Genomic DNA, 26500 nt, shown 5'->3' with positions numbered 1-26500 from the left:
AGTACCCCTTTTTTTTATTTATTAACAAGTAGTAAGTAGTACCTTGGTCAGAAGGGAAAACATAATCTATTTCTAAAACTATCCTATATTCTCAGTATTGCTGGGTACTAGTTATTTGTCAGCTTCCTTTTTAAAAATGTGAGATTCTTTGAGGAACAGTTATAACTAAAATCTATTATGATTCCCTATGTTTAAAATAGCTAAATTTAGTTAAGGACAAAAATAAAATAGTATATATCTTAGAAGACTGAATTTAGCAAACTTAAAAAAGTCTTGTGCTTTGTGAAATCATGTATAAAACTAAGTTTTCCCATTATTTGCACCCAACATATAATTTTGAAATAGTAAATTACAATTATCAGTATATTTTGATGCTGAAGAAAAACAAGGCTTAAAGTCTATTATCTAGTTTGCTTGGCATAAACTTTAAAAAATAAATAAAACATTTATTTCTCTGGATGTGGTAATAGAGTAAAATTACACTCAAATGTTCAATATTTTGGGTGTCTTTTAGGTCCATTTGCTAACTTTATGTGTGTGTGTTTCTGTGGATTTCTTTAAGGTTTGGACAGAAGGGTAAAGCTATTAGGATTGAAAGAGTCGTCTATACTGGTAAAGAAGGCAAAAGTTCTCAGGGATGTCCTATTGCCAAATGGGTAAGTGTGACTTGACAGGGCTTTTAGTCTTCAGTTCTGGGCATTTTCATTCATTAAATTTAACCCTGAAAATTGTAACCCAGATCAAAGAGTTATTGATACCAGTTAAAAGTAATATTGTTTATATTTATTTTATCATGTGTTATATCTTAAGAAAAAGTCAGATTAGTTTTATAATCATATACTAACCATATTTAATTGAAAGAATTGAATGGTGAGGAGGAGGTCCATTCAAGTACCTGCTATAAGTATAATTCTTCCTTTAAATACCTTCATGTCATTTATGAAAACCTTGATCTTTATGAAAAAGACCTGCATGTCTTCCCTCTAGCTCTGGCTTTAATTCAGGGAGCATTGCCCCAACTCTACTGGGTATACAGTAGTCAGCTAAACATTGAGCAGTTTTTCACCTCTCCCAGTTCTGAGCCCAGGGTAAACCCCCACTTTGTACATGGGCAACAAAAGGCAAGTTGTAGGTGGTGGTAAATGTTGCCCTGTGACCCAGACATGAGAAAATATGCATACATAAATCAATGCTGACATCTGCTGCAAGTGACCCTTGTCTTGTTTTGGTTGGGGTGGGGGGTGTTGGGGTGGAATGGTGACCCGCACAGGTGGTGCGCAGAAGCAGCAGTGAGGAGAAGCTACTGTGTTTGGTGCGGGAGCGAGCTGGCCATACCTGTGAGGCTGCAGTGATTGTGATTCTCATCCTGGTGTGGGAAGGCATCCCCCTGTCTCTGGCTGACAAACTCTACTCGGAGCTCACGGAGACGCTGAGGAAATATGGCACGCTCACCAACCGTCGGTGTGCCCTGAATGAAGAGTAAGTGAAGCCAGGACCTCTCCTCTCCTTCCACTGATAGCAAAGCCTGATCGTTGGTTGGAGGGAAGAGAGTTGAACCTGCATTTTCACATTTATAAAATGGGGGTCAAAATGCCTGCTTCACAGTCATGCAACAGGAGGTTGTGTTTGCTAATATGGACAGCGTGAGATGATTTCATTAATATTCTGTACCTTCGGATAACATAGCCATTAGTTAGGACCAGCTTGCTAAGTGCCTGTACCCACATGAACTCAATCGCACCGTAAACTTGAAAATACTTGTGTATCCACTTGCTACAAAGGACAACTCTTTTGTGTGCCTGGCCATCACATTAGTAAGTATTGACATCACTTGTAAGTGGCAGTACTTGAAACAAAAGAAGTTTGCTGAGAAACTTTGGGATTCCCAGGTGAAGGACCATAATTATGTACGTAGCAAAGTACAAGACCTATAGTAGAAGTTATAGAGAATCAAACCGATTTTGACTTCCATTTAATCCAGTTCATTATTTCCACAATAGTAATCAAAATTGCTTCCATTTTTACTATGTCTAAATATTCGATAATTTAGTGTCTATAGGATATGCATTTTTTTTCCAGGAATATATAAATATTTGGAATAGAAGAACAGGGTTTGCACTTAAATATATTTAGCGCATCCAAGTGTTAGTATGTTTTGTTTTTTTTGTTTATGTTCCTGTTTGTTTTCAACTCCCTCCACTTGCAGGAGAAAGCTTTATTTTTTATTATTCCTCTGCTATGCCATTCCTGTATAATATTCAAAGACTATAGGATAATTCACTAGACTACTCTGAAATCCTACCATGCTTAGTTTACTTACATTTGATTCTAAAATAATTTTGATTTTGCATTTCTTCCTTTAGTCTCCTTTCCCCTGTATCCACCAAACTGCAAAATAGTTTACTGAACTTATGCAAATACTACACTGCTCATTGCAACAACCCATTGCTAACCACATTTTTTTTTGCTATTACTCTAACTGGTATGGTTTTACTAACTTTATCTTAAAATAGGTTCTCTCTCTGGGTCATAAGGGAGTGAACATCAACTATAAATAACCTGTTAAAGAAAGTTATTTTATTCTACATGAAATTGTTACTTGGCTTTCTATGGTAGTTGTAATCCAAAAATATCATGGTATGCACCTCACTGCCATAAATCTACATGGTGAAAGGTCAAAGTTGCTGATTTCAGAACACATGACTCAAACTTACAATGGACTGCTTTAGGTGTAACATACTATTCAGTTTACCCCAACTTCCCTGTTCCTCGTTTAAAAATGTACTTTAGGTGCCTTGAATCAAAAAGGAAATGAAAGTTAAGGCACCTTGAGCTAATTGTTGGTGATAGCATTTTCTTAGGAATTCATTAGCACTGCCTTGTATTTTTAAAGCTGACTTCCTGTTAGACTTGATGGCTTGAACTTCTAAACCAGTGAAGAATTCGTTTAAATTTATTGAGGTATCATGCAACTATATTTGTAATTGATTTAAGTTTCACTAATAGTATACATCTCTGGTATTTTTATATATTTAGTGCATCTAAGTGTTAGTATATTTTGTTAAGGTTTTTCTTTAATTTCTATAAATGCCATTGCCTGAAGTGGAATCGGACATTCTATGTGAAGAACTCTCCTAAAATGTGTTATTTTGCATTTGGAAACCAGAACAATAATTGGGCCAAGGTCTAAGAAAAATTATAATTGGTATTAATAGGAGGTAATTACAAAATTATTAGAACATGTACTTCAAATAGTAAGACATTTTAAAGGCGAATCTGTAAACTTTTGCTTATCTTTGTTTAGTATTTCAAGGTGAAGATAAGTAACTATTTAGATGAAATTTTCACTTTGGGCTATTCTCCAAATAGTAATTCTCCAAAAAAGTATACTTGAGAAACACGATTAATATAGACTCTTCACAACAGAGACTTACTCAGATACACTTTAGAAGTTTCTTCGACCCCATAAAATAAATTTTATCTTTGGCAGAAGTTAAAATTATGATTCTTTGCCAAGAACATAGGATAATATCAAATTGGAGCTGTTGACCCAGTTTAATGTTCAGAGCTGTGTGCACCTCCTCGCTGAGTTCTTACAAGTCCCAGTGCCCACAGCATCATCACCACCCGCTGTGAGTCCAGGAAAGGACTCCAAGCGCTTTCAGTGGGGCAGTCAGAAGCGGACTTCTGCAGCCTCGGAGCCAAAGCAGCTGTTCCTCCTTTAAAGGTTTCCCTTTGAGATTTCCATTTTATGACTCAGCCTGACCAATATGTTTTTGGCAAGTTAGTGTTGTGGGAGTGTACCTGTCACCATAAGAAAGTCAAAGCCAGAAGTGCTTTCTGCCAGGCTGGGTGATGTTAAACTTGTAAAGAAATTTTCTATTACAGACTGGCAGCCGTCAGAGGGGAGGGAGTAAGGGGGCTGGATGAAAAAGGTGAAGGGACTCAGAAAACAAAACCAGCCTCAGAGACAAACAACAGTATGGCAATTAACAGCGGGAAAGGGGGTGGGAGGAGGGAGAAGAGGGTATGGGGGGGATAAATGGTGATGGAAGGAGAGTTGATTGGGGTGGTGAACACACAATACAATATACAGATGATGAATTACAGAATTATACACCTGAAACCTATATACTTTTACTAACCAATGTCACCCCAATAAATTCAATTTATAAAAAGTAACTGCAATTACAGAAATGTGCATTAAATGGAGGTGTGTATTGTAACAAATTCCTATCGGCCCATCACCCAGCTTCAATATTTATCACCATTTTATCAATGCTATTTCATATATTTTCACCACACATCCTACTCCCATCCCCACCCCCCACTAGTGTTTTAAAGCAGAACAGTTACCATATTCTCTCTCCTATGCACATTGCAGTATTGCAGTGTGTATATCTAACAGATAACTTATTTTACAAAGCCTAGTCACGGTGTCATATCAATCACCTTAAAATTTATGGTTTAATGTTTAGACCATGTTCAAATTCCTGAATTGGATCCTGCCCCCCCCCCCAAAAAAAAAAAAATTAAAAGTAAAAAGATATTGAGAAAAGTTAAGTCCACACCTTGCATCTGATTGATGCTTTTGAGTAGAGTAGTCCAAGTTCATGTCTGTTATCTAGCGTCATTGTTAATAGAACTTCTTTCATTCTCAGAAGTGTCCCATTTTGGAAGATAAGTTGTATGATTCATAAGCCTCTTTTTATTTATAATAGTCTCCCTCTCTTTTTTTATGAACTTACTTGTAATAGAAACTATATGATTTGCTCTGTAAAATTTCCCATAGTCTGGATTTGGCTCATTGCACAGTTGTTTCATTTAAAGTGTTCTCTGTCCCTGTATCTTCTGTACACTGGTAATTTGACATACATATACATATATGTGTATATTGGAAAAAATGCTTCATAAATGGTAATGAAGTAATCTTAGTTTTTCTTATCTACCAGGTGGGATGTACATCTGCTTCGATTTGTTTATAGTAATGTTAGGAGTGTTCAGTTAGTTCAGGAGTTGCCATCTTGATTCATCCACCCTGAAGTTTCCCGAAAACTTTCACCAAATGATTTAACGCATCCATTATCATTTCCTCTTTCCAATTCGAGTTTGCAAATTGATATTTTTTCTTATTCTCTGATGTATAAATGTCAGTGTTATAAACATTTAATTTATCTTGCTAGTTTTTCTATACTTGCATAAGTTTAAATATCCAAATGGTAAACCAAAAGGTTTAAAATGTTTTTAAAAATCAGTTATGCAAATGAATTGTTTATTACAGTTGCTCTACTGATTTATCATTTAACCATGAGCCAAACACTGTGTAATATTAAAGTGAAGATGGTATGTGTTAATTCTAACAATATTTGAAAGACCCCTATAGAAATAAAAATGCCTTTTAGTAGCCACTTCAAGTAGGAAATCACCTTGAAGTCATCCCAACTTGTTATATAGGGATGTTTTTGTTTGTTTGTTTTTACATTGACTTTCTTCTTCTATTCTTTTATTTTCCCAGTTTTTTTTTTATTTTAAGAAAAATGATTTTTAAATATAATAATGTTACATACAATAAACCTTAATATTTCAAGAAAAACTATCTTAAATATAATAATGTTACATGCAGTAAACATTAATATCTCAAGAAAAATGATTTTAAATACGATAATGTTACATGCAATAAACACCAATTATTCAAAAATGATCTTACATGTAATATTACATGCAATGTACAGAATAAAAAGATTTTAAGTATATTACCAAAACTGTACTAACATAGTATGATATCACAAAAGTTGTAGGAAAAGTCTATTTTGTTATATATGAGTATTGCTACTCCAACTTTTTTTTCTTTTCCATTTGCATGGGAAATTGTTTTTCCATCGCTTCACTTTCATCCTGTGTGTATCTTTTGTTTTGAGGTGGGTCTCTTGTAGACAGCATATAATTGGGTCATGTTTTTTATCCATTCAGCTACCCTACCTTTTCATTGGAGCATTTAATCCATTTACATTTAGGGTTATTATTGAGAGGTACTTATTTATAGCCATTTTAATTCTGTATGGCTAGGTTTCTTGCTCTCTTCTTCTCAGAAATCCCTTATGGCAATCCCTTTAGCATTTCATGTAATGCTGGCTTGGTGGTGATGAACTCCTTTAGCCTTTTTTTTTTTTTTTGTCTGGGAAGCTCTTTATTTGACCGTCTATTTTGAATGATAGCCTTGCTGGATATAGTAATCTTGGTCTCAGATCCTTGCTTTCCATTACCTTTGGTACTTCATGCCATTGAGTACTTCATGCCATTCCCTTCTGGCTTGTAGAGTTTCAGAGAAATCAGGTGTCAGCCTTATGGGAACTCCTTTGTATGTAACAGTTTTCTTTTCTCTTTCTGCCTTTAAGACTCTCTCTCTGTCTTTAATTTTTGGCATTTTAATTATGATGTGTCTGGGCATGGGTCTGTTTGGGTTTTCCCTGTTTGGGGTTCTCTGTGCCACCTGAACTTATGTGACTTTTTCCTTTACCAGGTTAGGGAAATTTTCTACCATTATTTCTTCAAACACCTTCTCTATTCCTTTCTCCCTTTCTGCCTCTTCTGGCACACCTATTATTCTAATATTGTTACGTTTCACATTGTCCCACAGCTCCCTTAAGCTGTCCTGTTTTTTAATTTTTTCTTTTTGGTTCTCTAATTGAGTGATATTTTCAAGTCTGTCTTCTAATTCACTGATTTGATTCTCAGCTTCCCCTAATCTGCTGTGTATTCCTTCCAACGTGTTCTTTATTTGTGTTATGTCATTCTTTATCTCAAGCTGTTCTTTTTTCATAGTTTCTATATCCTTTTTTCATACTGTTGAGCATTTTTAACATCATTACTCTGAACTCTGTTTCAGATAAATTTCTTATCTCTGCTTCATTTATCTCTTCTTCTGGAGAATTCACTAGTTCTTTCATTTGGGGGTTGTTTCTTTGTTTCCTCATTTTGGTTGTGTGTTTGGGTTTGTGACTATGAATTAGGTAGATCCTCTATACCTCTCAACCTCTAGTGCAGGACAGTGTTAAAGACCTTTTCTGAGTAATTGGGTCAGGCAAAGAATCAAAGCCTCCAGAGACCACCTCTGTCTACAGACTAATAGGATGCAGACTTGAATTGCCCCCCAGGCAATCGCCCTCAGGTGTGGGGGAGTTTTTTTCAACAGAGTGGGGCATTTGCTTCCGCCTGGAGGCTAATTGTTGCTTTTAATCTCTTAAGTGGCCTCAGGGCAAGGTGTTTTCCAGTAGGGTGTGTCAACTGTCTTTCCCCCAGGCAAGGCCGATGTCTGTGTGGGAAAGATGTCCTCTGCTGTGTGAGTGAATGACTCAGCCCAGGAAACTTGGGGTTCTGCTTTCTGAGCTCTATCCCCCAAGTCCCCAGTCCTGGGTTCTGCTCTCACAGCTCCAGTCCACATCACCCTCCCTCTGCCAGAGCACAAGGTGGGTGGCTCCATAGGGAATTTTTGTGCGTTGGCCCTTCAAGAGGGTGCCCGAACTTTCAGCTGTCACTCCCTGGCAGACAGCACCCCACTGCTTTTCACAGCTAGATGTTATGTGGGTGCCCTCCTCAGTTTGGTGCTTTCTGCTGGGGAGCCGAGCTTTGGGATTAGATCCCAGAGTTCTCAGTGGCACCCCCTGTCTCCCCCTCCCCTCCCCCCCCCCGCCCTCCCACACACACAGTTGAGATATCTCTCTGGGACTTCAGTTGCCGTCTGTGGGTGCCTGACCAGCCCTTTCATGTCTCCGTCCCTCCTACCATTCTCTATGAGGTCTCCACCTTCAGTCCTTGGGTTTCAGGGTTCTCTCTTATGAATTTTCCATTGATTATTCAGGAAGCCTTTCTGTATTTTAGGATGTTTTTGAGAGGTAATTCACATTCCATAAAATTCATCCTTTTAAAGTACAATTCACTGGTTTAGTATATTCACAAAGTTGCACATTTTCATTACTCCTAAAAGGAAACCCCATACCCATTAGGCAGTCACTTCCCATTCTCCTCTCCCCTAAATGTCAACCACTAATCAACTTTCTTCTATATAGATTCACCTATTCTAAGCATTTCATATTAGTGGAATCAGAATAATTGGCCTTCCTGTCTGGTATTTTTTACTTTGCATAATGTTTTAAAGGTTCATCCATATCATAACATTAATCAGTACTTTATTTCTTTTTATGGCTGAATTGTCCACTGTGTATATATACCATATTTTCTTTATCCAGTCTTCAGTTAATGGAAGTTTGGGTTGTTTTCACTTTTGCATATTATCAATAATGCTGCTATGAATACCCATGTGCAAGTTTTTGTATGGACATATGTTCTCATGAGAAAATATATGTAGGAGTGGCACTGTTGGCCATATGGTAATTATAATGTTTAACTTTTTGAGGCACTGTCTTTTTTCCAAAGTAGCTGCACCATTTTTTATTCCTCTCAGCAACATATGGAGGTTTCACTGTCTCCACATCCTCACCAAAACTAGTTATTGGCTTTTGTTTGTTAAGACAAAAGAGGGTATTTTTCCATTGATCTTTTAGAGAGAGTGGAAGAGAGAGGGAAAGACAGAGAGAAACATTGATGTGAAAGAAACACATCAATTGGTTGCCTCCTGCATGTGCCCTGACCAAGGCCCATGTGGCGGGGGCGGTGGGGGGGGGGGGGGGGGGGCGTGGAGGAGCCCTGCAAGCAAGGTATGGTACATGCCCTTGACCGGAATCGAACTTGGGAACTTTTGGTCCACAGGCCAACACTCTATCCACTGAGCAAAAGCAGCTAGGACTTATCTTTTTTTATGACAGCCCTCCCAGTGGGTATGAAGTGTATCTCATGAATTGGATTTTCATTTCCTAATGACTAATGATGTCAGGCATTATTTCATGTGCTTTTGGCCATTCGTGTTTACTTAATTTTTTGTCATTTTTAAATTGTTTTTTGAGTTGTAAGAGTTAATATATTCTGTACTAGAACTTTATCATATATATGGTTTGCAGATATTTTCTGTTATTCTGTAGGTTGTCTCTTTACTTTCTTAATAATGTCCTTGAAGCACCAAAGTTTCAATTTTTAGATCAAATTCATCTATTTTAAATATATTGCTTGTACTTTTACTGTCATATCTGAGAAACCATTGCCTAATCCAAGGTCTTCAATATTTACATCATTGTGGTTTTTTTCCAAGTATTATAGTTTTAGCTCTTACATTTAGGTGTTTGATCATTGTTAATTTTATGACATAAGAGTCCAACATCATTCTTTTGCATATGGCTCTCCAATTGTCTCAGCACTACTTTTTTTTTTAAGATGCTCTTTCTTAGGTGGAGGAAATTTTCTGTTCATAGTTTGTTGAGTATTTTTATCATTAATGAGTGTTGGACTTTTCTCAAATGTTTGTTTCTGCATATAATAAGATGACCATGTGGTTATTGTCCTTTAATTTTAAAAAATATTTTTTATTGATTTCAGAGAGAAAGGGAGAGGGAGAGAGAGAGAAACATCAATGATGAGAATCATTGATTGGCTGCTTCCTGCATGCCCCACACCAGGGATTGAGCCTGAAACTTGGGCATGTGCCCCACCAGGAATTGAATTGTGACCTCCTGGTTCATAGGTCAATGTTCAACCACTGAGCCATGCCAGCCAGGTTATTTTGTTAATGTGGTACATTATATTGATTGATTTTTGTATATTGGACCAACATTGCATTTCTGGGATAATGTATGTGTAATTTTTTTATATGTTGCTGGATTTCATTTGCTAGTATTTTACTGAGGATTTTTTACAACTCTATTGATAAGGGACATTGGTCTGTATTTTTTGTGTGATATCTTTGATTTTTGGTATCAGGGTAATTCTGGCTTCATAGAATGCATTGAGAGGGGTAGAGAGATAGAAACATTAATGAGAGAGAAACATCATCGATCAGTGCCTGCCCCCCTATTGGGGATCAAGCCTGCAACCAGGGAATGTGCCATCACTGGGAATTGAACTGATGTTTTTGGTTCCTGGGTCAATGTTTAATGGCTGAGCCACACAGGCCTGGCTTCAGTTATTTTTTTATCACTATTTGCATAATACCTCTTTTCCCGTTCTTTTATTTGCATCTTTGAAAATAAAGCATGTCTCTTGTAGGCAACATATAATTGGATTGTTTTTAATCCAGTTATTTTTTTCAGTTTCTGCCTTTTAGTTGTATTAATCCATATACATTAAATGTAATTACTGATGATGTTGAATTTTGCTGCCAATTTACTATTCATTTCTATATGTCAGAATTTTTTGTTTCTCTGTTCTTTGATTACTGCCTTATTTTGTGTTCAATAAGTATTTTCTATTGTATCATTCTAAATACCTTGTTATTTCTCTTAATGTCATTTAAAGTTATATTTTTGTAGGTTGCACCCTAGAGATTTTGATTAACATCTTAACTTGTAACAACCTAATTTGGAGAAATACCAGTTTAATTACAATGGTATGCAGAAACTTTGTTTCTATATAGCTTCATTCCCTCTTCCTTTGTACTATTATTGTTAAACTTTCATTTTACACATGTGTGTTCATTAACATAGATTTATAATTATTGTTTTATGCAGTTACCTATACATTAGATAGAAGAAAAAAGTTAAAAACAAAAAATACATGATATATTTTCTATTTATCTATGTATTTATGTCTTCACATCCATTCAAGTTACTGTCCTGTGTCCTTTCATTTCAACATGAAAGACTCCATTTAGTATTTCTTTTAGGGTAGTCCTAATAGCAATTTATGCTCTCAGATTATTTATTACTAGAGGCCCGGTGCACGAATTCATGCACGGGTGGGGTCCCTCTGGGTGGCCTGCAGGGATCTGGCCGAAACCCACAGTCCAACACCTCCTGCAGCTCCTACCTGCCACTCCTGCTCATTCCAGCCACACTGTGCCTGCCGCGGGCTCGCGCCCAATCAGTCCTGATCAGGAGAGGCTGGTGCTGCCGCAGCAGGCTCACCAGCCATGAGCCCTGCATCTGGCGCCCTCCGAAGGGGAGTGGCCTGTGGGATAAGGCTGAAACCGGCTCTCCAACATCCCCTGAGGGGTCCTGGATTGCAAGAGAGTGGAGGCCAGGCTGAGGGACCCCACCGGTGCATGATCGCATGATTGGGGCTAGGGAGGGACCAAAGGAGGGCTCCAGGGCGTGTCTGGCCCATCTCACTCAGTCCCGATCGGCCAGGCCCCAGCAGCAAGCTAACCTACTGGTAGAGCATCTGCCCCCTAGTAGTCAGTGCACATCATAGTGAGTGGTTGAGCAGCCTTAGCATATCATTAGTATATTACACTTTGATTGGTTGTTCGGTTGTCCTGCCATTCTGTCTATTTGCATATTACCCTTTTATTATATAGGACTAGTGGCCTGGTGCATGAAATTTGTGCACATTGAAAGGGAATTAATTAGAGGAAATATTTTAATATTGCTATTTGCCCTTTCTCTATAATAAAAGTGTAAGAGATAAAAGGAAATGAGTACAATGTATAGGAAAATAATACATAATTTTATTAATAAACAACAAAATGATATAACAACAATAACAAACTCATAATATAAAATCAACATTGATGCAAATAATGACTGATAAAGTGATTAAACTTATTCTAATATCTCCGTGTATACCACATTAAGAGTGAAAACATTTTCAGAGTGCTTGACTAATTTCCCTTGAGATAAAGTATTTACAACTTTAACTTTAACGGCACATCCTCTTCGAACTCGAGAGAAAGCAACATATAATTGACCATGTGTGAAAATGGGTTCAGGTAGGAATATTCCTACTCTGTCTAGAGTTTGTCCTTGTGATTTATTAATAGTCATTGCAAATGCTGGCATCATGAGAAACTGTTGTCGAATTAATTTAAATGGGAGGCCAGTGTCAGATGAGGACAAATCAATTCTTGGAATCAGAACAACCTCTCCCTCTGCAGATCCTGTTAATACTTCAGCTTCGATAATGTTAGGTAGCAATCTTTTGATAATAAATCTGGTACCATTACAAAGACCCCATTTACTATTAAGATTTCTCAATAGCATAATGATTGCACCGACTTTCAATTTTAATTTATGACACAGCATTCCCGAAGGAGTAATACTATTAAGAAATTCAATGGGAAAACTTTCCTTTTCAGCATCATCTGTTGAGTCAATGGAATCATCACTCAAATAGGTGTGAAAATCTCCATCAAGTATATCCAAAATTTCTTCATTTAATTTTTGAACGTGCTCATTTTTTGGACAAAGAATTGCACGTTTAGATATATTTTTAATATTATCTATAGATATACTATTTCCAAAGGTGGCTTCAATAATAGATCCATTAAAAATCATTTCATGGGGAATTTCAATAATATCCATTCCTAAATGAAAACTGCTATCAAGTTTGCCATCTCCAAGTTTTACTAACCATTCACTATAAGCAGAATCCTCTGATCTCATATTTGTTTTAAGAGACAACTGTCTGAAACACCTCCAAACACTACAGTACTTTAAACTCGTTTGTACTATGGCCAATCGTATAGCATGGCCACACAAATATCCCCTCTGAAAAGGACTTTACCACCAAATGCAACACTCAAATTAGCGCCAGCGAGAGCTTTATATGTATGGCATGTGTGCGAGTCAAAGTTTATTTTTATATTTCCAGTGCGTCATATGTACCGGTTGGTCGGATGGATGGACAAATGTCGGTCACTTAGCCTTTTATCTATACAGATTATGAGCCATGATTTTACCTTTTTAAAAAATTATCCTTTAATACCTCCAAAGCACAATGAGTAAGAATCTGAAGGTTTATGTGGCTTCTATATGGTTTCTAGGACAAAGTTCTTTCCTTTACCCACCACTCACTCCTCTCCTTTTACTCTTGAATGTCAATTCCAACATAACTTTTGTAACACCTCTTGAAAAGGATCCCACCAAGTTTTTAATACTCCCTATGATAAAACTTACAGAAAAATACAGCATGAGACTTTCATTCTCTCACTAACTTCTTCATATAACTGGAATTCCTCAGCCTCTAAAGAATGAAAAAGGAAAATAAAAGTGCCTTCTCTCATTCCAAGGCCTTTCTCAGTCAGGCAACCACAAAAAGAAAGAATAAGCCTACAATTCATGCCATGTAATCTCTATCAGGCATAATTCAAATCAAATCCCATCAGGCAAAGTCTGGGATAATTAAAATGTATAAGAGAACAGTGGTGACCTGGGGGATAACTTATGAAACCTTATCTCCTGCTTTTGCTGACTATTCTTTTTGTTATGCTAGACTCCAAGCCCCGTTCGGGGACCTGGTCAGGCGGCTGCAGGCGCTAACCCATGCCACCTGCCCCGGTCCATGATCCGTGATCAGGGACCTGGGCAGGCGGCTGCGGGCGCTAACGCACGCCGCCAGCCCAGTCGTGATGCGTGATTGGGACCTGGGCAGGCGGCTGCGGGCACTCACCCACGCCGCCTGCCCCGGTCCGTGATGTGTGATCAGGGACCTGGGCAGGCGGCTGCGGGAGCTAACCCACGCCGCCTGCCCCGGTCCGCCATCTTGGCTTGGATCCCATTGGTGGCGGGCGTTGCCCCCTTCCCCCGCCATCTTTGCTGGGTTAATTTGCATAGCACCCTGATTGGCTGTGGGCGTAGTGAAGGTACGGTCAATTAGCATATTGCTGTTTTATTAGGTAGGATAGGAATGCCTTTATTAATTATTGAAGGATAGATTTGCTAAATATAGAATTTCATAGTTGATGGTCTTTTTCTTATTGCACTTTAATATGTCATCCCAGTGCCTTCTGGCCTCTATTGTTTCTGATAAGTTATCAGCTGTTGGAACATCATCTTATTGAACTCTCTTGTATCTTATGAGTTAACTTTTCTTTCTTACTACTTTCAAGATTCTTTCTCTCTTTGGCTTTTAACAGTTTTATTATGTTTTTAGGTGTGGAGCACTTTGAGTTTGCAATTTGGAGTTGGTTGAGCTTCTTGAATGTGTAGATTAATGCTGTTCATCAAATTTAGGAATTTTTTTGGCCACTTTTCTTCAAACAGTATCTCTGCTCCATACTGTCTTACACTCCCTTCCACAGGTCTCTGAGGCTCTATTACTTTCTTTTTCTCAGATTGGCTCATCTCAATTAAGATATCTTTAACTTCTCTCCTCACTACTTTTTCTTTCTCCTGCTCAAATCTGTTGAACTGCTCTAATGGCTTTTTTATTTGTTATTGTACTTTTCAGTTCCAGAGTTGCTGCTTGTCTCCTTATTGTAGTTTCTCTCCCTTTTATTTCATTTATTTAATAAGGCATTGTTTTCCTACTTTTAGTTCTTCAAGCATGGTTTCCTTCAGATCTTTAAACATACTTGAATAGTAATTCAAAGTTTGTCTAGTAGTCTTACTAGTACATCTAGACTTCGTCAGTGACAGCTTCTGTTGACTGCTTTTATTTCTCTATATGGACCATACTTTCTTGTTTTTTGTATGTTTCATAATTGTTTGTTAGAAAAAGACCTTTTTAAGTAATATAACATAGTAACTTTGGAAATTAGATTCTCTTCCAACCTGAGGATTTGTTATTGTTATTGGTGCCATTCTTGTTTATTTTTAGTTTAGTGACTTTTCTGAACTGTTTCTGTAAAATCTGTATTCTCTCTTATAGGCAGCCATGGAATTCTATGTTTGGTTAGCTTAATAGTCAACTAATGGTTAGACAAAGATGTCCTAAGGTGCCTAAAAGCAGTAAGTCTCCCACTCATTGCCAAGGGGCATGCCTTCAACATTCAGCCAGGCAATTTATAGCTCTAAGCATGTACTTAACTTTCTGGTTCCCACGAACATTTTGGGACTTTTTAAAGCCTCCCATGTACATCTCATTTCCAAGCTTTTAAGTTAGCCTCCCCCCCTTCAACTGTTATCTGCCACCTCAGGCAGCCCCAGTATTCAACAATTGCCTCTGACTGTTTTTAGCAAACACCTGTGGGAGGAAAGGCTGTGCACACTAGGTGAATTCAAAGTCAGATCAAATGAAGAAGACATCCTAACTAGTGGGGTCTTCTAGAGAATTACCAAATAGGTAAAATGATGACACTTATCTGGGAATGGGGCTGTGGGTGATATCCAACCTAATTCTGCTGCCTCTAGTTGTTGCCAGGATGATTTTCACCATAAATGAGGGTTTTCAAGGCTGTTGTGGAAGTCAGGGTAGAATGGGAATAGAGAAAGTTAAAACACCACAAAACTTATTTTTCTCACCAAAATTTCATTGCTTTTCTTGAATAACTGCTCCTGGAAAGCTACAAGCCTTTTGTTAATCTCCAGATTTCTCAAAAGTTGATTCTGGCAATGTTTACCAGAATTCTCATTGCTTTTATGGTGGAGAGAATTTTCAGAGATTCTTATTCTACCACCTTTGCTGATATCTGTAAAGTTACAATTTACATTTATAACAGTTCTTCTGCATTTATTAGCTGAAATTCTTTAAAGAATGTTTCTTTATCAACTCTTTGGTTATCATTAAATATAGTTTGTAAACAAATGACAGACTAAATTCATGATAAGCTGTGAAATTTCTGAATAGTGATTTAGTGCTTTAGTATTAATCAAAAAATCATCAATTAGTCTGTTCTTTTTTTTTTTTTTTAGTGTCACTATTAACTCATGGATTTTAACCTATGTTCAATAACAAGTTCTCTTCATGTCACAATATAGCGAAGTAAGTTCAAAACAATATCATTACTACTAATACACTATTGGTATTCAGTAAGGGCAGAAGAGCAATGCATGAACAAAGTGAGAATTTCAATAAAGAGATAGAAAATATTTAAAAGTCCCAAACATAAATCACAAAACTGAAGAATACATAATTCAACTGAAAATTTCACTAAAGGGATTCAACAGTAGACTACAACACTGAAAAAAAAAGAAAAAGGGGAAGAAAAAAAAAAAAAAACAGGGCAAAGAGCAGCGGAATTCATCCAATCAGAGGGAAAAAAAAGAAAAACAGAATAGGAGTGAAGACAGCTTAAGGATTTATAGACATGAGGACCAGTATATACATCATAGAGAACCTAGAAGAAGAGATAAAATGGCAGAAAGCTCACTTAAGAAATAATAGCTGAAAAATATCTAGAGTCAAACATGCCAGAACTTCTGAGATGCAGCCAAAGCAGTTCTAAGAGAAAGCTTTATAAAAATAAGTACCTACATTTGGGGGGAATACCTCAACCTAACTTTATAACTTAAGGAACATGATAAGGAGAAAAAAACTAAGTCCAAAATTAGCAAAAGAGGAAATAGCAATGATTAGAGTGGAAATAAATGCAATAGGGACCAAAAAGACAATAGAAAAGATACATGCAATAGAGATTTTTAAAATTGAATTTATTGGGGTGACATTGGTTCACAAAACCATACAGCTTTCAAGCGTACAACTCAACACATGTGCACACTGCATCATGCACCCATCACCCAAAGCTTTGTCTTTCCATCCCCATTTATACCCCATTTGCCCACCTCAATAGAAACAAACAGTCAGACCTTTAGCTACACTTACCAAGAAAAAAAGAGGGAGAACTCAAAGATACACAATTATAAATGTAAAAGAAGACTTTACAACTGATACCACATAAATACAAAGGATCATAGAGAATATTATGAACAATTATACACCAACAAATTGGACAACCTAGAAGACATAGATAATTTCCTAGAACCATAAAACTGAGTCATGAAGAAATAGAAAATCTTAACAGAACAATGAATAGTAAATACATTATATCAGTAATCAATATCCCCATATAAAAAGAAACCTGAGAAACCCAGAGAGCATTACGCTAAGTAAAATAAGCCAATCAGAGAAAGACAAGTATGATATGATTTCATTCATATGTGTAATCTAATGAACAAAATGAAGTGACAAATAGAAACAGACTCACAGTTGTCAGAGTGGGGAGGTGTGGGGGGGGAGTTGGGAGGGCTGGGTGAAAAAGGTGAAGGGATTAAGAAAAAAAACAAACCAAAAACGCAGACACAGACAACAATATAATGATTACCAGAGGGAAAGGGGCAGGGTGGGGGGTGGGAGGAGGGAGATGAGGTTATAAGGGGGGATAAATGGTGATGGAAGGAGTCTTGGGGTAGTGATTACCTAATACAATATACAGATGATGTATTATAGAATTGTTCACCTAAAACCTATATAATTTTACTAACCAATGCCACCCCCAATAAATTCAATAAAAAAATAATAATTAAAAAAAAAAAACTCACAAGAAAGAAAAGTTCTGGACCAGATGGCTTTAATGGTGAATTCTACCAAACATTTAAAGTTGAATTAATAGCAATCCTCCTTAAACTCTTCCAAAAAACTTGAAGAGGAGAGATCACTTCCAAATTTATTTTACGAGCCCAGTATTAATCTGGTATCAAAACAATGGACACTATAAAATTAGAAAACTACCAGCCAGTATCCCTGATGAACATAGGTGTAAAAATCCTCAATAAAATATTAGCAAACCAAGTTCTATAGTGCATTCAAAGGATCATACACCATGATCAAGGGGGATATGTTCCAGGGATGTAAGTATGGTTCACCATACCACATCAGTCACTAATCATCAGGAGAATGCCAATCAAAACCACAATGAGATATCATTTCACTCCTGTTAGGATGTGTATTATCTAAAAACTAGGGGCCCGGTGCACGAAATTTGTGCACGGGGGGGGGGGGGTCTCCTCAGCCCAGCCTGCCCCCTCTCACATACTGGGAGCCCTCAGGGGATGTCCTACTGACGGCTTAGGCCCGCTCCTAGGGAGCGGGCCTAAGCTGCAGTCTGGCCTCCCTTTGTGAGAGACAACCGGGTTGATCAGGGAAAGGCACCAGCCCCATCACCCCGCTGCTGCAGCCACTGCCAGTCACCGCAGCCACCAAGGTGTTTTCATCAACACGGACTCCAGTCCCTTCACCAAGAAAAAATGACAACTTTCTTTAGGCATTTTCAAGATGTGTCTCTCATAGAATATGACATTTCTTTCTTTCTTTTTTTTTTATCCTCACCTGAGTATATGTTTCCATTTACTTTTAGAGAATGTGAGAGAGAAAGGGAAAGACAGAGAGAGACATCAAAGTGAGAGGAATACTTAGATTGGTTGCCTCCTGCATGAGCTCTGACCTGGGCCCCAGCCAGGGAGGAGCCTGCAACTTAGGTACATGCCCTTGATCAGAATCTAACCTGGACTCTTCGGTTGGCAAACCTAGGCATTATCCACTGAGCCAAACCGTGTAGGGCAGGTTATGACATTTCTTAGCCCTCCAGCAGCAGACCTTCATTTTTCCCCCCAAGAGTGTGGTGGAAAAGCCCTAGATCACCTTTTTGGATTCTTATACCCAAGTTACTAAGAATATTACCAGTGGCATACAGGGAGGTTAGCCAATGAGCGGTCAGAAAAGGTATTTCCTCTGTAGTTCACACCTATCTCCTGTGATCTCCGGCTCCGCCCCTGGCCAAGGCCTCAAGCCTCTGTTTGAGGCTCAGGTCCTGAGCAGGGACCCCCAGCTGGTTCCGATTGCCCGCAGGGACCCGCAGCTGATGCAATTGCCGGGCTCCACCCACGGCCAAGGCTGCAAGCCTCTGGCTGAGGCTTGGGCCCTGGTCAGGGTCCCCCAGCTGGTTCCAATGGCCCAGCTCCGCCCCCAGCCAATGCCGCAAGCCGCTGGCTGAGGCTCGGGCCCTGGGCAGGGACCCCCAGCTAGCTCCGATCGCCCGCAGGGGACCCCAGCTGGCTCTATCGCCCGGCTCCATCCAAGCCTAAGGCCGCAAGCCTCTGGCCGAGGCTTGGGCTCTGAGCAGGGACCCCCAGCTGGCTCTGATCACCCCGCTCTGCCCCCAGCCAAGGCCTCAAGCCTCTGGCAAAGGCTCGGGCTCTGGGCAGGGACCCCAGGCTGTCTCCGATCACCAGGCTCCAACCCCACCCAAGGCTGCAAGCCTCTGGCTGAGGCTTGGGCCCTGGTCAGGGACCCCCAGCTGGCTCCAATCACCACAGGGGACCCCAGCTGGTTCCAATAGCCCAGCTCCGCCCCAGCCAATGCCGCAAGCCTCTGGCTGAGGCTTGGTCCCTGGGCAGGGACCCCCAGCTGGCTCCGATCCCCTACAGGGGACCCCAGCTGACTCCGATCTTCCCCTCTGGTTTTCAGCTCCAATCGCCCACTTGGCCACTCTCCGAGGCTGCAGCCATCTTGATTGGGTGTATTTGCATATTCTCTTTCTGATTGGTTGGTGGGCGTGGCTGGTGGGCATGGCTTGTGAGTGTAGCAGAGTGATGATTTGCATATTACCGCTTTATTAGATAGGACAAGAGGTAACACATGCTGGGAAGAAAAGGGAACCCTGTATACTATTGTTGTGGGGGGCGGGGGATGTAATCTTAACAGCGACTATGGAAAATAGTATAGATTCCCTAAAAAAATTAAAAATAGAACTACCATATGATCTAGGAATACCACTTCCGGGTATATATCCAAGAAATTATTATCTCAAAAAGGTATCTGCACTCCAGTGTTCATTGCAGCATTATTCACAATAACCAAAGTGTGGGTACAACCTAAGTGTCATCAACAGGTGATGGGTAAAGAAGATGTGGTGTGTGCACACACACACAGGAATACTGTTCACCTTTCATAAAGGAAATCCTGACATTTGTGACAACATGGATTAACCTGGAAGTCGTCCTAAGTGAAATAAGCCAGACAAATAATGCATGCTATCACTGACATGTGGAATCAAAAACAAAGGACAGTCAAACTCATAGAAGCAGAGTAGAAAAGTGGTTGTGAGAGGCTTGAGACCGGGGAAATAGGAAGAGGCTTATAAAAGGAAACAGTATTTCGATTATAAATAAGCCCGGGGGATCTAATGTATAGCATAGTGACTATACTAGATAACACTGTACTATATATTTGAAATTTGCTAAGAAAGTAGAATTTAAATGTTCTTTCCACACCAAAAAATAAAAATAAAGAAAAAAGATAAATGTGTGAGCTGATGGATGTGTGAATTAGCTCAATGGAGGAATCCTTTCGTAGTGTATACATTATGTCAAAGCATCACGCTGTATACTTTACATATCTTACAGTTTTGTCAATTATACCTCAGTAAAGCTGAACAAATACCTACTTAATGTAGTTTTGGCTAGTAGGTTGTTTTATCATGTTTTGTTTTTTGGCTTCTTAACTTTGTCTGTTTATTGCTTTTAGGATATATTGATTGGGCTGTGAAGTCACAATAGTGTATTTTATCCAAGAACTAGAAAGCACTCACATACCCATCAGTAATAGAATGGTTAATTTGTGGCATATGATGAAAAACTAAACTCCATGAATAAATACATGAATAAAGCACAACACGTGCAACAACATGGATGGGTATTATAAACATAATGTTGAACAAAAGTAAGGCATAAACAAGTTTATACTATATAATTCCACTAGAGGCCCAGTGCACAAAATTCGTACATGGGTGGAGGGTCTCTCAGCCCGGCCTGCGCCCACTCACAGTCCGGGACCCCTCGCTCCTTACCACCCGCCTGCTTGCTGCTCCTTAGTGCTGCCGTGGAACCGGGAGAGGCTCCCGCCACCACCGCTGTGCTCGCCAGCCATGAGCTTGGCTTCTGGCTGAGTAGCACTCCCCCTGTGGGAGCACACTGACCATCAGGGGCAGCTCCTGCATTGAGCATCTGCCCCCTGGTGGTCAGTGAGTGTCATAGTGACCGGTCGTTTTGGTCGTTCCGCCATAATGGTTGCTTAGGCTTTTATTATATAGATATGCATATGTATGTATGTATGCATAGATATAGTTTTGCCTAGTTTATACTGTATATACAATATATTTAATATTAGTATTTTAATATAGTATTTTTATATTAATAGGCAAAATTATATACACATATGTATATATACACATATACACTATATACAGTAGGTATATAGTATCCTATATATAGTATAAAAATAGGCAAAACTGTATTTGTAGATATATATATATTATATATATATAATGTATTATATATATATAATTATATATATATAATTGCTAAAAATAGGCAATACTAATCTCTTCTAATAGAAGTTGCTTTTGGGGGACAATGCCTGGAAGGAAGAATTAAAAGGAGATTCTGGGGTGCGAGTATATGTTTTGTTTCTTCATTTGGATGCTACTGTCTTGGGTATTTCATTTGTGAGGATTTGTAAGCTATGAAATTATCTTTACTTTCCTGTGTGTGTATTATTCTACAATAAAAAGTTTTTTAAATTGTGTTTTAAAGTCAATTAAAGTAGTTCTTTTCTGATGTGATTATGTCACAGCTTAATATAGCGTTAGATGAGATGTTGTTAAAAACTAATTTGCATGCAGACAGTCAGTATATGAGATTGGTAGCATAGATAATGCTATCCTTAGTCATGAACGTGATCCTTTGCTTTCTCAGGAGAACCTGTGCCTGTCAGGGGCTGGATCCAGAGACCTGTGGTGCCTCCTTTTCCTTCGGTTGTTCCTGGAGCATGTACTACAATGGATGTAAGTTTGCCAGAAGCAAGATACCAAGAAAATTTAAGCTGCTTGGGGATGACCCAAAAGAGGTTTGTTTACTTCCTGATGTATAATCTCTTTATCTTTCATGCAGAATTGATGAGCACAGAAAAACAATATGGCATACTCCACCTCTAACAGTTTCATCTCAGAGATGAATCAACAAAATTTTTGCTAAGCTGTAATCACATTGTAATAATTTAAGTTAGCATAATAACCATGTTATATCAAAGTAATAGATAAAACAACATAAACTCTTCATACCTATTGCCTTTTATATTTATTTATATTTCATGTTAATTCCAGAGTTTTAAACAGATGTCATTTCAATATTAGAACTAAATGTTAACACTTCAATGTTAAAACTTACATCCATTGCACCTGAATAATAGAAGTCATGTTCATGACTGCCATGTTCAGAAAAGGCCATTTCTAGTCACATTTTTACACCATGAGATTTGGTAATTTAGTTACTGTAATGAATGCATTCAAGTACCTAAAACATACTTAGATTTTAATACAAAAGTATAATTTAAATAAATGAACACTGATTTCTTATTGAAGTCACTGATTTTTGTTTTTCTCAATAATATATATAACTTGTAGGTTTGTATAACTTGTAAAAATATAACTTGTAGGTTTGTATCAAATTTTAAATTTTGGGTAGCATGCATTCTAGAGTATGCTAATTGAGTAATCAGGAAACCTCAGTATATTTAGCATTTAGATACGACCAAGTTTTTAGTTATTCTGTGCACCTTATAATTCCCTTTCAAATTTTAAATGCAATTAAACAATTATACTATGGATATTATAATATTGACTAGTGGCCTGGTGCATGAAATTCATGCACGGGCGGTGTCCCTCAGCCTGGCCTGCGCCCTCTCCAATCTTGGACCCACAGGGATCGGGCCTAAACTGGCAGTCAGACATCCCTCTCATAACCCAGGACCGCTGGCTCCTAACCGCTCACCTGCCTGCCTGCCTGATTGCCCATAACCACTCTGCCTGCTGGCCTGCTTGCCCCCAACTACCCTCCCCACCACCAGTCTTCTTGCCCCCAAGTGCCTCCCCCTTGCTGCCTGCTTACCCGCAACTGCCCCCCCACCAGCCTGATCGCCCCCAACTGCCCCCCTGCCAGCCTGCTCACCCCCAATTGCCCCCCCCCCATGCCGGCCTGATCACCCCCAACTGCCCTGCTCTCCTGGCCTGATCACCCCTAACCACCTCTGCCTCAGTCCCACCACCATGGCTTTGTCTGGAAGGTTTCCTGATCTGATTAGCATATTACCCTTTTATTAGTATAGATATGTCCTTTTAAATGAAAAATTTGTTACTTTATGACTACAACAACAAGTGAAAGTTTAATAAAGTACAAAAACTTTTGAAATTGATATAATTTTTTTCATAGGATCATTTTGTAAAATATTTTTGTTGATTTCAGAGAGGAAGGGAGAGGGAGAGAGAGAGAGAGCAACATCAGTGATGAGAGAGAATCATTGATCAGCTGCCTCCTACACGCCCCCTACTGGGGATTGAGCCCGCAACCCGGGTTTGTGCCCTTGGACGGAATCAAACCTGGGACCCTTCAGTCCAAAGGCCAACACTCTAGCCACTGAGCCAAACCAGCTAGGGCAATAGGATCATATTTTTAATAAACTATATTACCTAAATGTGTTAGATGTCCTGTTTTCATTAGAAAAATTGAATATTAAATAAGCCCAATGAAAATCAGCAATTTTGCATGCTGAGAGCCACTTTAATTTTCCACACTAGAGAACTTTTTCACCGCTAGTTCATAAGTGCTTATCACTCAAATCCAGGGAATGGCTAGTAACATCCTCCCTTGGTTAGGTGGGAGCGCTCAACTCAGAAGCCTCCTTTCCTTCTAAATGCGAATAAGTACATCTCTGCCTGGTGGTTACATCTCCCAGGATTTTTAGAGAAATATCAATATGAAATGAGAACTAAGTATGAATAGAAAAACTTAGTATTCTCACTGACAGTTTTCAAAAGCATATTACTTTAAAAATCTATTATTTGGGTGGGTGGGTGTGGGTAACTGATCATTTCTTCTTTCAAATAAACTTTGCCAAGTTCTTCATATACCTTCTAGTTGTGAAGATTTTATTCATATTTGAAGTATCAAGTAATTATTAGTTACTAGTAGCCCTGCACACGAATCCATGCACAAGTAGCTCGCTGCCACTTGCCTCAGCTGGCCACCCGCCCACCGCCGCTGGTAGCTCTTCGCTGCTTGTAGCTCGCTGCCCCGCCCTCCGGTAGCTCTCCACCACTTGTAGATTGGTCGTGACGTTACGGCGTAATGGATAATTAGCATATTCCTCTCTTATTATATAGGATTATGTGAAGAGATCCTTTCAAATTTCAAAATGCTATTTTAATAGACATTTAAAAGTACAGAGGTTAGAAATAGACAAATTAAAGCAAACAAATCCTTTTAATAGCCATCTTGCTTGGCAGCAGATTGGAGAGGGAGTAGAGAATGTGACCTCTTTAAGACTATATATTTTTCTTTAAATGTGTCTTAGCCAGACCTACTATAAATTACAAAGAGCATCTAAGTTCCCCATGAGCAAAAGAATATTTACATGCGAATCAGATCCTTAAAACCTCAGTGCTGGGCATCATAGGAGGCACTAGACCAACTGCCCCAAATTAGGTTCTTCTGTGTTAATTGCGGAAGGCCTACTACAAGAAGTCTATGTGAACTGGCAGATTTTATCAATGAGCAAACACAGAGGAAGCAGGTGGCTGGTATGAGAGGGGTGGAGTGGTTTATCCCAGAGGAAATAAAGTCACCTTCTTAGAATGAAAATCAGAAAAAAAGTCCATGCAATTTATTTTAAATCCAGTCTTAGAAGGAAATTAACAGGACTTTAGTCGGAGCATGCTATCTCTACAAATTAAGTTTCCTCAGTGACTCAAGGGAGAACAGACCAGTTTAAGAAACACATTTTAGTCTTTCAGTCAGAACTCTCACTGTGGAGAAGGAAAAGGAAAACAAAAAAATAAAAATAAATAAAAAGATCATAAATAGTAGTTTCATTCTCCTAACCCTTCTAACAGCACAGTCTTATATTTATAAAATGCCAAATATCTGCATGCAAAGTAGAAAGTTGACTAATCTTATCAGAAGTTAGATATTAATAGCACATACGATATAAGGCCTATACTTTCACTTAGAAATAGTCATATTAAGATGCTTTATTTAGTAAGATGAATAGTATATAATGATTTGTATCTAAGATATGGGGGAGGAATCTAACTGATAGTCTCATATACAGAGAGAATGGATTTAGAATTTAATATGTAAAATTATTCATTTTATACAGGAAGAAAAACTGGAGTCTCATTTACAAAACCTGTCTACTCTTATGGCACCAACATACAAGAAACTTGCACCTGATGCATATAATAATCAGGTAAGTTTAAATAATTGACAACAATTGGGACCACTTACTTATTATTGATGACCTATCTACCTACTTCCAAAAATATTTTTGAAGCAATTATTTTTTAAAAATTTTTCTAACTTCTAATTGTTGAAGTCACTGCTGTGTTCTGTTTCTGGTAAACGTAAAATATACCATTTTGCTCTTTTAACCTGTAAATATGAGCTTTTGAGGCTCACAATATCTACTAATTGTGTTCTCATCTGAATAATTTTGTCCCTATAAGCAGACTTTGGTGATTAATTAAAATGATATGGCCCAAACTATAGGTTCAACCACTTAACTGCTTTCTCAGAATATCTACAGCTATAAAGCTACGAGAGGCCCGATGCACGAAATTCGTGCAGGGGCTTGGCCCTCGCAGCGGCGGGTGGCTTGCCTCGGCCCTCGCAGCCGCAGCTTTGTCCAGAAGGTCGTCCGGAAGGTCATTCGGCTGTCTAGTCTAATTGGCATATTACTCTCTTATTATTATAGACTAGAGGCCCGGTGCACGAAATTCATGCACGGGGGGCGGGGGGGAGTGGTGTCCCTCAGCCCATCCTGCATTCTCTCTAATCTGGGACCCCTCGAGGGATGTCCGATTGCCCATTTAGGCCCGATTCTAGATCGGGCCTAAACGGGCAATCGGACATCCCTCTCACAATCCAGGACTGCTAGCTCCCAACTGCTCGCCTGCCTGCCTTCCTGATTGTCCTTAACCGCTTCTGCCTGCCAGCCTGATCACCCCCTAACCACTCCCCTGCCAGCCTGATTGATGCCTAACTGCTCCCCTGCCAGCCTGTTTGCCCCTAACTGCCCTTCCCTGCAGGCCCGGTCACCCCTAACTGCCCTCCCCTGCAGGCCTGGTCATCCCTAACTGGCCTTCCCCTGCAGGCCTGGTCCCCCCCAACTGCTCTCCCCTGCAGGCCTGGGTCCCACCCAACTTCCCTTCCCTGCAGGCCTGGTCACCCCCAACTTCCCTCCTCTGCTGGCCTGGTTACCCCTAACTGCCCTCCCCTGTAGGGTTGATCGCCCCCAACTGCCCTCCCTTGCAGGCCTGGTCCCTACCAACTGCCCTCCCCTGCTGGCCATCTTGTGCCAGCCATCTTGTGCCCACATGGGGGCAGGATCTTTGACCACATGAGGGCAGCCATCTTGTGTGTTGGAGTGATGGTCAATCTGCATATTACTCTTTATTATATAGGATAGAGGCCTGGTGCATGGGTGGGGGTTAGCTGGTTTGCCCTGAAGGGTATCCCGGATCAGGGTGGGGTGTGGGGCGGCCTGGGTGAAGGGCCTGTGGTGGTTTGCAGGCCGGCCACGCCCTCTGGCAACCCAAGCAGAGGCCCTGGTATCTGGGATTTATTTATCTTCTACAATTGAAACTTTGTAGCCTGAAGCGGAGCCAAGCCTCCTGCTTGCTCCGTGGCAG

At 39.4% G+C, this 26500-nt stretch overlaps 1 protein-coding gene across 1 annotated transcript in view; it reads left to right on the top strand.

Moving 5' to 3' along the window:
- TET2 (tet methylcytosine dioxygenase 2) overlaps window positions 1-26500 on the top strand; it is a 133819-nt gene that overhangs the window by 87741 nt on the left and 19578 nt on the right. Inside the window, 4 exon segments of the mRNA XM_054726882.1 lie at window positions 563-656; window positions 1271-1479; window positions 21513-21663; window positions 24970-25059. Of these exon segments, the coding sequence (XP_054582857.1) occupies window positions 563-656; window positions 1271-1479; window positions 21513-21663; window positions 24970-25059 (544 nt within the window).

Source organism: Eptesicus fuscus, chromosome 2 (genome assembly GCF_027574615.1).
Source record: "Eptesicus fuscus isolate TK198812 chromosome 2, DD_ASM_mEF_20220401, whole genome shotgun sequence".
Taxonomy (NCBI): domain Eukaryota; kingdom Metazoa; phylum Chordata; class Mammalia; order Chiroptera; family Vespertilionidae; genus Eptesicus; species Eptesicus fuscus.
The sequence above is the reverse complement of the archived record's forward strand: the minus strand, read 5'-3'. Positions and strand labels throughout refer to the sequence as shown.